The sequence below is a fragment of the Manihot esculenta genome, chromosome 4 (assembly GCF_001659605.2).
Source record: "Manihot esculenta cultivar AM560-2 chromosome 4, M.esculenta_v8, whole genome shotgun sequence".
NCBI classification, from domain to species: Eukaryota; Viridiplantae; Streptophyta; class Magnoliopsida; order Malpighiales; family Euphorbiaceae; genus Manihot; species Manihot esculenta.
In genome coordinates this window covers 33,176,742-33,191,409 of record NC_035164.2, presented here as the reverse complement: position 1 = coordinate 33,191,409, position 14,668 = coordinate 33,176,742, and the positions used below count along the sequence as shown (strand labels likewise).

Sequence of the window (14,668 nt, the reverse complement as noted above, 5' to 3'; positions counted from 1 at the left end):
AGATTGTGTTTTTGCTAAGGAGTTATGGAGGTAAGCTGTATTGTTTTATCTAACAATATTTCTTAATTTTAGGGCTTTTTAATGATGTTTATGAGGGCTTGGGATGTGATAGCGCTACACACATCTTTGTACATGCGTGGAAATTATGGCAAGTCAAAAATGATTTCTTATGGTCAAATATTTTCTCTAATACGCAGTAAGTTCATATAACAACAAACATATATTATTGTGAATATAAAGAGTTCAAACAGTCTTGTCGAAATGCTGTTCTGTGTCCAACAATCTAGCTATGGCTTCAGTTGCATCACTGTCAACAGAATGGTTTGCATTTGCAGATAGATCAGTTTTTGCTCAAGAATATTTTTTTTAGGTTTGGGATATTGTTTGAGGATGTGAAGGGTGCTTTTACAATGGCCATAATATGTTTTATTAAAGATGTTGGCAATCGGGCCATTTCGGAAGCCATGACAAGCAATATCTTAATTATGGTAAAGATTACTTTTCCTTTCCTGTTGTATTTTCACCAACAACCAAACTCTTTTATTTGCTTTAAATTTGAGACATTTAGATAATTATGAGTTTGGCTTCATTGTATTTAATTATAAGGATATTTTAAATACAAGAATTGATATTATTGTCTGTTGAATTAGACGTTGAAGTAATATTGATATTCATTTGTTTGCAAGAGCATCAATTTATACTTAATTATTACTCTTTGAGTTGAATAAATTATCTCTCGATTTTATAAAAAAGAAATAATAAGAATCAAAATTCATAGATAAGTCATTTTTTATGCCATCACTTGGAACAATTTTACTATTAATTTAGTAATATAAAAAATATTATATATATATATATATATATATACACGATATCATATTCACCCAAAATATATCATGAGCTGTTGTTACTATAGAATAGGGTCACGTGGCAGAAATTTAGTCACATAAGTTTCACTCATAAAAAAGAAAATCCGAGTATTATAATGGTCGATACTCAAAACAACAGAAGACTAGCCATCTTCTAAATGGATCAAGTCGATATAAAGTTACTGTTAACAGATATATTTCGACAGATTTTTATAATGCCTATAAACACATGATCTTTTATTTACTAACCGATACAAGTTAAATTTATAAGAAATTCGCTAACTAACTTCATTCTTACAAGCAAAGCATATATAGAATTTAAAATACACATTATTACACATTTATTCTAAACTCAAGTTACTTTTTTATCTTACCCTTTATGATCAATTATCGACTTGAGTATCAGATTAGTTGTTTATAGATACCAAACACCTCATTCTCTTTATTTTGTAGACTCTCTTTTCTTTTTAGAGATTAACCAATTGTTTTTCAGTTGATTTTCAATTACATCAATCATTAAGCTGAATTTGTATCACATAAATATTTAATATAATATGTTGTTCAGATATTTAAAATTTTAACTTTTAAAATTTTGTTAAAAAATAACTTCGGAATTAATTTATTAGCTTTACCATTAAATTACATCAGTAAATTTAATAAGTCTAAATTAATAATAATAAAAATAATAAATAATTTATGTATAAGACATATTATGCATGATAAGACTTATATAAAAAAAATTACACATTTATATCTTAGATCCAAATAGGAACTTTAAGGTAATAAATTCTTCCGAAAAAAATCTTTACATAAAAGAAATTAAAAAAAATACATATTACGTATTATAGTAATTTTTACATAAAAAAATTTTACTTTACTTAAAATTATGATAAATATCGAGAATTTTCTAGAAAAATATTAACAAGAATTATTTTATTTATAATATTAAATAAAAAAATATTTATTATATTAATTATTATTTATTTTTTAATTATTATACTTTTCGATCAATAAAATATGAAATATTAAAATAATTTACCGAATAAGTTACTGTGGCTAGCATTGTTTTAATTCCTTATTAATCGTGGCGTTTGTTTATCGAGAAAGGTAAAAATTGTCCCGCAGATGAATCAGGGCAAGATTGCAAATAAAACTAGTGAGAAACGTTCCAGAAGCCCACAGTTAGCGAAGCCCCCAGTTAGCGAAGCCCCCACACCATTCTTAGGCTAGAACATTTTGAATTGGGCCCAAATATTATTAGTTTTTCTTTCTTTTCTTTTCGGACAACATTGGTCCACTACTTCACTGTTGGTCACCTCTCATTATTTATCATTAATCATTGGAACTAAACCTCCATCCATGGTTAATTCTTTCATCCCTGTTTATTCTCCACTCCTCTTTTCTCTTTTTTTAGATTATTCACATTTTTCTCTAAAAAAAGTGCTCCATTTGGGATAAATAACTCTTGCAATTAATTAACATAATCAAATATTTTTTTTATAAAATTAAATTATTCTCCACCAGAATTCAATACTTATTTATTGTACATATTTAATTATTTTATCATATAAAGTTGGAAACACAACACCAAACAACATTAAAAAAATAATTAAACAAATAAATATATTTTTATTTATACCCAACAGAAATTAAATATATGCAAAACCCACCAAAAGTATTGAGTTTCCACAAGAAAAGAGATATTAAAAACAAATCAATATTAGGTAACCAGTAAAGAAACCCATCAAAACAAATATGGCTGTTAATTAGAACCACCAAATTTTGCACATCATTATTATTGTTGTTGTTGTAGCCTGCCGACACATTCCCAAGCCTAGTTTTGGTTTTTTAAGCTTCTTTGTCCGAGCCTAGTAACCTTATTTACTCTCTTCTCTCTACACGAAGTGGCATGCATAGCTAAGCTTACTGGTCGCTAGTTGTTGATAAGGAAAACTCTCAGCAGCAACAACACTTGCTTGTTGCTGAAATAGAGTGAGTGAGAACTGAATTTGTGGCTTTTGATGATGGTGTCTTTTATCTTTTTTTATGGGTAGTTCATGTGCAATTTTCTCTTTCAAGAACTTCCTTTGGAGTTTATGTTAGAGTTCAGATTTACTACTTTTTCTTTGGTTTCTGGTACTGGGTTTCTCTTCTTGTTGGAAACTTAAGGTGAGAATTCTTTATGTTTCTTGGTTTTCTTACTGGTTCTGAAGCATTTTAGTTCAGAGAATAAAAAACCCTGTTGTGTTTTCTATCACTTTAAGCCAATTCTAGTTCTTCTAGCTTACAGAAGCCAGTTTCTTTCTGTTTTTAGTTCTGAATTTTATTGGTTTTGAGTTCTTGGACACCTAATAAGAAAGATTATAATCGTCTCCCTCAAAATTCGTTTCTGGGTATCAGTGTGTTGTTTGTGATCTGCAGATATTAGTGTTTTTGTTTAATTAAGTGGAAGCATATCAAGCTGAAGTTTATAGCTCTTTCCAGTGCTTCTTTACAATGCTTTCCACTAAATCCGAATCTGATATCACAAGTTTAGCCCCATCATCACCCTCAAGGTCTCCAAAACGCCCTGTATACTATGTACAGAGCCCATCAAGAGATTCACATGATGGGGACAAGTCCTCTTCAATGCAACCAAGTCCAATGGAGTCACCTTCACACCCCTCCTTTGGTCGCCATTCAAGGAACTCATCGGCTAGTAGGTTTTCGGGGATATTCAGGTCCTCTTCAGGGAGGAAAGGTAGCAGGAAAAGAAATGAAAAAGGCTGGAATGATAAAGGGTGGCCTGAATGTAATGTGATCGTGGAAGAAGGGGACTACGATGAGGATAAGGCATTTATTAGGAGGTTTCAGGCCTTGATTGCTCTGTTTAGTTTTATAATCTTGTTTACTGTGTTTTGCTTGATTATATGGGGAGCTAGCCGGCCTTTCAAAGCAGAGATTACTGTCAAGGTATAAGCCCTTTTCTTAATTCAGTTTCTCATCATATTTTTTTCATTGTACTCATTAGATTAATGTTTGAAGATAATTGAATAATGATTGTGGATAAGAGGGGGAAAGTCTTGGGTAGTTTAACATTTTCTTTTATGAGTGGAAGGTCATGAAGTTGAGTTGTGAAAATAGTTTCCCTTGTAAAATATAAAAGGAAAGCTTTGTAGTATAATAAATGACCCTTTCCTCCTATGATCTTGGCAAAACCCATGAGTTTTGTAAACTGTCTATTGCTATAAATAATGGCAAACAAATGCTGATTTACCATTTTTGAGCTGAAATTTAAGCCCTTATTAATTAATGATCTTGTCCAGCTGAAGTGGGACAGAAAACAAAGGAAATTGATGTTTTTTGTGGGGTAAAACGCTTTTGAAAGCAAACTTGATATTTACTGAGCACCACTCAATTGCCTATTATAAAATTCTACTTTTTGCTTCATTTGCTTGTCATACAATACAAGTTGATTTTGAATGAGTGATTCCATCTTTGATACGTTCAATTTCTTTCTGCTTTTAAGAAGATTTTGAGGCAGTTTCTAGAGCAATAAGAGTTTTCTATGGTGAAATAGACATCAATTGGAAGGGAGTCATTGTGCATTGAGTTCTTGGATAATCTCAAACACCTCATTATAGAAGATCAATCTAACTGTTATATGTGTGTCAATCATCAACAAGTCCTTCATCCTTAATTAGCTAACTAACAGATTCTCTGTTGAATTCCATTGCTAATGTGAAATATAACACTTGCAGAGCTTGTTAGTGAGTAACTTTTATGTTGGGGAAGGTTCAGATTTCTCTGGCGTGCCAACAAAGATGCTTACAGTGAATGGCTCGTTGAGGATGAGCATATACAACCCTGCTACAATATTTGGCATTCATGTTAGCTCCACTCCAATCAATCTCATATACTCAGAAATCCCAGTTGCAACTGGTCAGGTAACAATTCTTCCATGCTTATAGCATAGGATTATGCATCTTTTGAATTCTGATAATCCTGACAAAAATGATAAGATTATGTCAAGAACATGGGATGTTTTCTGTAAATTTTCTCCATTCTCTGCTTTTCTTGGCCAGCATCTATTGATCATAGCAAGCAATTCTAATTCTTATCTATATTGCAGTTGAAGAAATACTATCAACCCAGAAAGAGTCGACGAACAGTATCAGTGATTGTAGAAGGTGACAAGGTTCCACTGTATGGAGCTGGATCAAGTTTAACAGTCTCACAAACTGGCATTGTGATTCCATTGACACTGACATTCGAAATCCGATCTCGAGGGAATGTAGTGGGGAAGCTGGTGAAGACGAAGCATCGAAAACTAATATCTTGCCCTGTGGTTCTTGATTCCACTAGCTCCAAACCCATCAAATTCAAGAAGGGTATATGTACATATGAGTGATCTGCTTATTTGAAGAGTTAAACCCATGATTCATGTCCTTGTGGGCAGTTTGAGACTTTGAGTTGCTGAGCTTCACAGAAGACAGTCAGTAGCACTTGGAGAAAATGCAGCAACTTGAACTTTCCATCTCTTAGGTTGTGCTTCTGCTTCTGAAAAATAAGTGTTTATGTTTCTATTGGTGGCTGTGTGCTTGATGTATGTATGATTAATAGTGTTGTGAGAGGATTTTGTTCAACATAAGAAGCAAAAATACTGTTATTTATTTATTTTCTATAATTTAATCTTTGTTTATTTTCTATAATTGCTTCACTTCAATTTCAACATGTTATGAATTTTAGTTCATTGTTTGTATTTTTTGCAAAGATACTTTAGATTGTTGCTTCTTAGATTATGAAATATATAATTTGAATATTATTTTAAACAGCTGAATTTATTGTTTAAATAAAATTTTTAAAATATAAAAAATAATTCGCTCTTTTAAAAATAAAAAAAAAATATATTTTTTTTGAAATTACTTAAAGTTATTTTGATATGAAAAATATTTTTTATTAATTAATTTTATTAATATTTTTTATTGTTTTGATTTTTTTTTTCAGTTATTAATATATGTACACTTTCCTGTCACATACCTTCATTTTTTTTTTTCACTCACAGTAGCCTTGAAATTGAAGAACTAGATTCGACGTGGATTTTTATTTGGTCAAATATATATTTACAGTTTTATATTATTTTAAATTAGTTTATTAAATATTTAATTAAAATTATAATTTATTAAATATATAAATTTATATAAATTAATCACATTATTAATAAATTATTTAAAAAAATAATTCAACTTATTATTAATTATATTTAAAATTTTACTATTTAAATTCTGAATTTTTATAAAATAGTAAAATTACTCTTATTTAATTTTATCAATTCATAAAATTTGAACGTATAGTTAAAAAAAATCTTGAGTATATATGTGATTAATTTTTATTTTTTTATAGTAAAATTTTAATAATATAATTAATTTATCTTTAATTATTATTTTTTTATAAAATATTAAATATATTATAATTTTAATTCAAATATTTAATAGGTAAATTTCAATCAATATTGAAGTGTAAATATATTGAGCCATTTTTTTTTCTACGTAGCCGTTGAATTAAAAAGAATCACAAATTTTTATCAGTTTTTGATGTTATTCAATTTGATTTAATAAATTTTAGATCTGCGTTCAATCAGTTCAATTTGAACCAAAGATTAAAATCTCATGTTGTTTTAACTTAAAGAGTTAGTACTTGTAATTGGCTTTATTTTAAGAATATTTTAATCATAAAATATTTGTTTCATTAATAGAAAATATAATTAATGCATTTAAATTGGTTGAATTTGACTGATTTAAAATTTTATTTCTCCTGCACTACACAGTCATCAAGACAATTAATTCCTAATCCTATAGGATTTGGGAAATCTAAAATCCTTCCCATGATACAAACGGAATCAGATAGCCAACAACACCACCATATAAATACCTCTTCTTCTTTGCATCTTTACGTTTCAGAGTTTTTCTATATCTTCTCTTCTATCATCAACATCAAGCCAACCGCCGCCAATTATGTCTCTCCCAACTTCTTCTCTATCGAAGAAGATCACCCTCAGATCCTCCGACGATGAGATATTTGAAGTAGATGAAGAAGTCTTATTGGAGTGCCAAACCATCAAGCACATGATAGATGATGGCTGTGCCAACTCAATCATCCCATTGCCGAATGTGACCGGAAGAATAATGGTGAAGGTCATAGAGTACTGCAAGAGGCACCTGGAGGTGGCTGAAGATAAGGATGAGATTTTCCCCATAGATGGGCATCAAGCGCTCAAGGACTGGGATACTGAGTTTGTGAAAGAAGTTAAGAAAGACCACACTGTTCTCTTTGGCTTGATAATGGCCGCAAACTATCTGGACATGAAGAACTTGATGGATTTATTGTGCAAAAGCGTGGCTAATTTTAATTAACATACAAATACATAACCATGAGATTAAATGTCGGCATTTAAATTTGTGTTAATTAATTTTATGTAAATATTTAATTAAATAAATTTTAAATATATTTTTAATTATATTGAGTTAAGCTTCAATGTCAATTGATGACATAATATAATCTTTTTAATTATGTAACTCAGTTATAAATTATGTAAAATTAAAAATTAAACATAATATGTTTATAATAAATTACGACAAAATAAAAATATAGTATTAAGCTATAAGAATTTATAATCACAATACATGTATAATTAATTTAATTTAATTATACTTTTTAGTTTAAAAAAATTAATATTAAAAGTTAAATTTATTTGATTTACAGCCTTTCAATCAAATTCTATCCTTTACAGAAAAAGAAAATATTATTTAATTAATTTAATATTATTTTTGTTTTATAATTTTTATTTATATTTTATTTTTTAATTTATTTTAAAATTATTTTTTATTTTTTTATATTATAATAAATGTATAAATTTATTAGTATAACTTTATTTTATTTTATTTTTAAAATAATCTTTCTTTAATTATTATTTTTAAATGAGTATTTAAAATATTTTTTAATATTAAATAGAATTTAATATTTTAAAATGAATATAATTAAAAAATTAATAAAAATATTTTTTAAATTTATATAAAAAAATAAAATATATAAAAAATTATGTATTCTGTGTGAATTCTCAATAAACTCCAACCGGTCGGTGGCATTAAATATTAATTTGAGGGGCAAAAAAAAGATCTTATCTGAAAGGGGCCCAACTCGACGAAGGGGCTGTCCAAATCAATTTCAGTTCTTTTTGACTGAAACCCTCTGCAAGTTCTGCACGTTAATTTCTCGATGCTCATTTCACCTTCAAACCCTCCACCAATTAAGGAAGATCTCCAGATTTCATAATTCTTCAACATAACCACTGAAATCCAATTCATTTCCTAAGCACATCTCGCTCAATCTCACAAACTTTTCCTTCAGATCAAACTCACTATGTTTCCCAGAAAACCAATCTCAAGATTTGTCCTTTTCACCTTCACTCTCCTCCTATTACTCACTTCCAAAATCTCTGTCACTGCCGCTGAAGATTCAGAAATCGACACTGAAAATGATGAAGAATTGGAGGAATTAATAGCAATAGATGAGCAAGGAGAAGATGAAGATCACCGACAGCAAGGAGACCAGCAAAAGGAGGCTGAGGTATTGTCAAAGGCACAGAGGATAGTTCTTGAGCTAAATAGTGATAATGCCAAGAGGGTTATAAATGAGAATGAATTTGTGATGATTCTCGGATATGCACCTTGGTGTCCAAGGAGTGCCGAGCTCATGCCTCAGTTTGCTGAGGCTGCTAATAGGCTTAAGGAATTTGGAAGTCCTCTTTTGATGTCTAAACTTGATGCTGAAAGATACCCAAAAGCGGCTTCAACGCTTGACATTAAAGGGTTCCCTACTCTGCTTCTTTTTGTAAATGGAAGTTCTCAGGTTTACACTGGTGGATTTTCTGCGTAAGTTCAATGTTTTCTTATTATCTTCTTTTTTTTCCCCCTATAACTATGCAAAGTAGAATATAAACGGGGGATCCAGATTCCAATTTGCTGGATTTGCTTCCTGAACCCCCCTATGAAATTAGTTATTTTTTTACAGGTTTAATTCATTGAGTAATACATCAAATATTTTCTTAATGACTATCTTGCCTGATTCAAACAAATATTTATTTTTTCATTTGAATTTTTAAGTATTTGACCTTTGATGCTGTTTGATTTTTTGTTGATTGTTTGAATGGGTGTAATTTGCCATCAGGGAGGATATATTGATCTGGGCTAGGAAAAAGACCGGTGCGCCTGTTATTAGAATACGCTCAGTTATCGAGGCAGAAGAGTTTCTTAAGAATTATTATATGTTCATCTTTGGTTTCTTTCAGAAATTTGAGGTACGTGCTTTTGAATTGCCTTACAAATTTGCTTGAGAGGATAAAGGATACTGATTTTTGTTGGAATCTAAAATTTTCGAGCGCTTGCACTAGTGGCTGCCTCAATGGCAAACTTGTTTTCATTAATGCAAAATTTGATCACAAGGGGTGTGTTGCTATAATTTGAGAAGAAGAGACGAAATGAATGCCTAAAATTGTTAGCCGTTAAAAACATAAAATTGGTAACTTGGCCTTTCGGATGTTGCATCTTGTTGTCACTATTGTCATCTTGCATACTGGTCGCTTGTGCGCTTGGTACTCTCTTGGGCACAATAGAATATAACTACTGAAGTTCTTTTTTCACCCGCTGACTTTCAAAATGGTTGAACATCAACTCATTTTTATAACTTTTCACCATTTAATATTTAAGTAAAATCAGATGCCAGTTAAGCTCCAGTTATGTGTTTCAAGCAATTGCCCTATTGGATGCAACCATAGAAGATGATTAATGATTATCGACTGTTTGATTGATGTATCCTTACTTTTCTTGAGCTATGCCTGATTGCAGGAATCCTAGTTGTTTGTTTGATTACCCTGCTTTGTATTGGATGTTTCCGATTGAAATAATCTTGATTTGAATTTGATTGCTAGCACTTCCATATAACCATGGTGCAAAAGCATAAGCACAATTCTAAAAACAAATATATGGAAAAGGGATAATATGTACAGCTTTAAGCTTCTCTTTTATTTTACATCACTTTTCATTCTTTGCTATAGTTTCTAGGATACTGCAGATGTTTTGTTGCATTAGATTTTGTAATTAGTAACTGAAAATTTCTAGCCCACCATATATCTCTGAAAGTTTTAAGGATTTATTTTCATATGTATGAATTTTTCTCAGGGTCATGATTATGAAGAATTTGTAAAGGCAGCAACCTCTGACAATGAGATCCAATTTGTTGAAGTGAGTGACCCAGGCGTTGCTAAAGTTCTCTACCCTGACAGAAAATCTACTAATTTTATTGGAATTGTTAAAAGTGAGCCTGAAAAATACACTGCATATGGTAAGTCGGAAAATTGATGATTATATAGTGGATAGCATACTCACAAAATGTTATTCCTGAAGAGGCCAACTATTGCAATTAGTTTTTGTCTTCACCAAATTTTCTGTTTGATTGATAATTATGGAATACTATAAGATCCATTATGAAACAATTAGGTCTTTACTCTTTAGTCATTCTATTCTCAGACCTTTGTCATGTTTTCTGAAACTGATGCTGATCAGCCCGAATTTACTGACAAATAAATGTTTTAATTGTTTGCTTTGCAGAAGGGACCTTTGAGATGGACAAGATATTACAGTTTTTGGACCATAACAAGTTTCCATTAGTTACCAAGCTAACTGAACTAAATTCAGGCAGAGTTTATTCCAGTCCTATCAAACTTCAGGTTGACATTACCTTTAACCCACCATTGTACTTTTGGTTTATAACTCAAATGAAGACTCCGAAATGATATATGTAATGTCCTATAGAGGCTTGACGAATTGTTGATTATGCAGTATCTGTTTCTTTTTATGTAGGTATCAGACAAAAAAAAAAAAAAAGTCCAATGAGACATCAATGATAAAAGCTTACACTAAAGAGGGGATAAACAGTTCTACCAAAAAGAGAACTTCGTTTAAATGTGAATGAAATAAGAAATATCCAGTTCAATACTTTCTTCAGAATCATTAACTGGCTTGTCTTAGAAATTATAGGAATGTGGAATGTAGCTAAGCAAAATTGTAGATTTTATCTATTAATTATAGCAGATGGTTTAGTATTTATCATTATTTAAACTTTGTTGTTTGCTCAAAGCAGCATCATATGTTGGACCTTCTTCATCAATCTTTCTTTTGTAAACATTGAGTAAAATTGTCTTAACAAATTCTACTTTGATGGCAGGCGTTGTTTGCTTCACTATTTTCAACACCATTTGTCTGCACGATTTGTTCTTACACTACTGACCTTCTACACAACTATAAGTTTGTACACCAACCTTAAGTTGAACATTTTCAATGCTGTGACATTCACTTTAATTCATAAAATAATACACAATCAGTTGTTGCTTTATGCTCATTTCAACTTTTATTATGCTATTAGAATACAAGAAGCTTTCTAGTGTATAATCAAGCTTGAGGCCAAAAAGATGAGAAGTTCTCCTTTCCTTTCCCCCACTTGGTAGACTGTGATTGGCTAAATTTTCTAATAAACTTAAAAATTGATATTACATAGTCGGCTGTTTGCCTTGAAGACCTGCTGACTTTGTCCAAATTATATTTCTCCTTGGTGCAGAAGCTACATAAACAAATATTCATCCCAAGTCTTCTGGGAGTTGGGACTATATATTGGAGGGCATTTGTCAATGTCTCTTGAACCCATAGTCACATGTAACTCATGAAACATTCTAGCATAGAAGCATATACTCTTTGTACTTTTCATTGTTTTTCCTTGACAATTTCCTTGTAATCCTTGTTCTGGAGTGTTAAAGTGACATTTAGTCTGTTTCTCATAGTATTGGCATTTAAAAGTAATAATTGTTCAGCAATTACTGTTCTTCCTGTATTCAACAGTCATACCTAAAACAATGACTATTCCACAAAACAACCTCATGTGGTAAATCTTGTGATGATGCTCTCCTTTTTTCAGGTTATGGTCTTTGCAGAGGCTGATGATTTCAAAAATCTTATCCAGCCTCTTCAAGAGGTTGCTAGGAAGTTCAAAACACAGGTGCTAGTTTGTCTAATTTACGGAAGCAGACAATTGCCTTTTCCTGGTCTAATTTCTAAATGCTGTATGCAGATAATGTTCATATATATAGACATTGCAGATGAAAACCTAGCAAAGCCATTCTTAACTTTATATGGGCTTGAAGATTCAGAAAATATCGCGGTTAGTTCCCACTTAGCAACTTAATGTTTTCTTCAGATCCTAGTAGCTTTTCTTAGTTTCTTTTAATTGCACGTGGAGTAATTTCACTTTTTTTTTTTAAGTTGTAAGTTGATGTGATTTACTTCTGCTTGTCATATAGGTGACTGCTTTTGATAATAAAATCCATTCGAAATATTTGTTAGAGGCGGATCCAACTCCGAGCAACATAGAAGTAATTTTAGCTTCAATAATTCTTTTTTTTTTTTTTTCGTTTGAGAATATTGAACTTGGTTAATGTGATACAAATTGGACTTTGTAGGAATTCTGTTCAGCATTTCTCAGAGGTAGTCTGTCACCGTACTTCAAATCACAACCAATACCTGATAATGTGAGTCTTCCTTCTCTCTCTTTCTCTCTGGGTCTTATGATGTTGATACTGCAAACGAGTGAATATTTTTATCCTTAATGATTTTTTCTTTGTTTAAAAAGACTTGGATAATGGTTGTGTGTTTGATAGAGAATGGCTTTGGACTTGATATTTTGTTTTGAGTCCATAATATTGTGCAGACATCTAGTTGCACTTATAAAGGAAAATGTACTCGCACTTGAGCCAATTTATTTAATTTTAAACTAGTTTAAACTTGTTGGGGAAGATACAGGATAAAAACTTAGTCTGCATTTCTTTCTATTGATTGCTCATACACCGACTACATTGATGTTTGATGGCTGCTTTAATAATTTAGTATAGATGTTGGTATTTGACACAGACAATAACTCACATGGATTTAGTGGTGATCCCTATAAATAGTTATTCCAGCATTACCATTGTCATAAACATTTGAGGCTAAAGTAATATATATCAGTGCTAACTTGTCTAGATGCTGTAAATTGCACCTTGATTCACTGAATTTTGTGTAAAACTAATGAGCGCATCAAATCCTCCAAGATCCAAACTTCCGTTTTTTTTTTTGTTCAACTGTCTAATGAAGCTGGGAAGTTTTGTATCCAATTGAATCATGTTATTTTAATTTTTGAACATCAATGGATTGTGGAAATTGCAGAAAGAGGCCGATGTCCAGGTGATTGTAGGAAAGACTTTTGATGGCCTAGTGTTGAACAGTCCCAAGAATGTTCTTCTGGAGGTATGCATATGATTTTGTTTCTTCAGTTTTTTTGTATACCTAACGTTTAAACTTTGCTGGTTTGGACTTTGTACGTAAAAGGAAACCCTATCTACACTTTATGATAAGCATGCATATTTATGTTGGAAATAAGCTTATTTGTATGTGTGGGAAATAATTTCTGAAAGGAAGGTGCAGTATTGTTGTTTATTACAGCAGTATACCATTACGCAAACTAATGCATGAATAACAACAAATTTCCATGGAACAGATTCTCAAAAACAGTGAAGAAATCTCTTTCCTTTAGCAAATCCTTTCACTGCATTACAATTTCAGTTCGCTTCTTAAAATTGTGTGCCTGCTACTTTGCTGCATAAAATTGTCCTTAAGGAACGAGTACTTGCTTGCTCCAAGTGAAATATATACATTCCTAAACACCTTAATGTTAAAAAAAAAAACAGGTATACACACCATGGTGCATCAATTGTGAGACCACAAGTAAGAAGATCGAGAAGTTGGCCAAGCATTTCAAAGGTTTGGAAAATTTAGTATTTGGAAAGATAGATGCTTCTGCAAATGAACATGCTAAACTGCAGGTATACTATACGCCTTTCAAATCTTTTATTATGAATCTATTATGGGAAAACAGCATAAACTTAGAAAACTCAATATTCTAGGTGATGTTTTGTCTAGATGGGCCCATTACAGTTTCTCTTGTTCAATAATGTACATAATCAATATATTAATGGAAAAGTTGCATTGAAATTATACGGTGACAGATTATACAAACTAATATAATTGATTATTGCAGGTAGATGATTACCCAACACTTCTATTTTACCCAGTGGGTGACAAAGCAAATCCGGTAATCAAATCAGAATGCTTTCATTTCAATTATCTTCTCGTTTTCTCATTTCTAATTTTGGGAGGTTTAGTAATCTGAATCATGAAATCATATTTTCTCTGCAGATCATGCTTTCATCAAAATCTAGCTCAAAGGAGTTGGCAGCAGTCATCAACAAATATGTAAGAGCCAAAGAGCAATCCACCAAAGATGAATTATAGAACTATAGCAGCATATGAGGACATAATCTTTAGCTATAAAGAGAAGACAAGCTGGATGAGATTCTCCACAGAATCCTGAAAGTAAATTTTTTGAGGAAGTGGTGAAAGAAAACATTACAAAATCCTAAACTAATCAAGTTTGCTCCATTTGTTTGACATTTTACAGAGTTAGAACAACAGCAAGCTGTGATAATAAAAGCATACCTACTATATCTATAGTTGAAAAGTAAATGTATGTAGGTCCCTGTATTTTGATCGTATACTTGTCGGTATGACACGGTAACAAGAAAAAGATATTATTGTTTTATGCCTTGGAGTTTATCATTGATTGATTCAGATATCCTGATGACAGACCTGGAATTAAAAGTTTTCTGGTGATTCTGTGCG

General features: G+C 31.1%; 3 protein-coding genes across 3 annotated transcripts; all 3 read left to right on the top strand.

Moving 5' to 3' along the window:
* The first annotated feature begins 2,677 nt into the window (after positions 1 to 2,677).
* LOC110613908 lies at positions 2,678 to 5,560 on the top strand. Its single transcript, XM_021755315.2, has 3 exons — positions 2,678 to 3,821; positions 4,610 to 4,795; positions 4,981 to 5,560. The coding sequence occupies exons 1-3, from the start codon at positions 3,366 to 3,368 to the stop codon at positions 5,257 to 5,259; spliced, it is 921 nt and encodes a 306-aa protein (XP_021611007.1). The 5' UTR covers positions 2,678 to 3,365; the 3' UTR covers positions 5,260 to 5,560.
* A 1,187-nt stretch (positions 5,561 to 6,747) lies between these two features.
* Positions 6,748 to 7,284, top strand: LOC110612838 (SKP1-like protein 3). The gene has a single exon (XM_021753657.2). It carries the CDS (start codon positions 6,863 to 6,865, stop codon positions 7,259 to 7,261), a length of 399 nt encoding a protein of 132 aa, XP_021609349.1. The 5' UTR covers positions 6,748 to 6,862; the 3' UTR covers positions 7,262 to 7,284.
* Positions 7,285 to 8,051: 767 nt separating this feature from the next.
* On the top strand, positions 8,052 to 14,588 carry LOC110613459 (protein disulfide isomerase-like 1-6). Its single transcript, XM_021754602.2, has 12 exons — positions 8,052 to 8,779; positions 9,075 to 9,204; positions 10,085 to 10,247; positions 10,514 to 10,632; positions 11,874 to 11,954; positions 12,027 to 12,116; positions 12,256 to 12,327; positions 12,415 to 12,483; positions 13,157 to 13,237; positions 13,678 to 13,812; positions 14,028 to 14,081; positions 14,186 to 14,588. The coding sequence occupies exons 1-12, from the start codon at positions 8,268 to 8,270 to the stop codon at positions 14,279 to 14,281; spliced, it is 1,602 nt and encodes a 533-aa protein (XP_021610294.1). The 5' UTR covers positions 8,052 to 8,267; the 3' UTR covers positions 14,282 to 14,588.
* Positions 14,589 to 14,668: the final 80 nt, after the last annotated feature.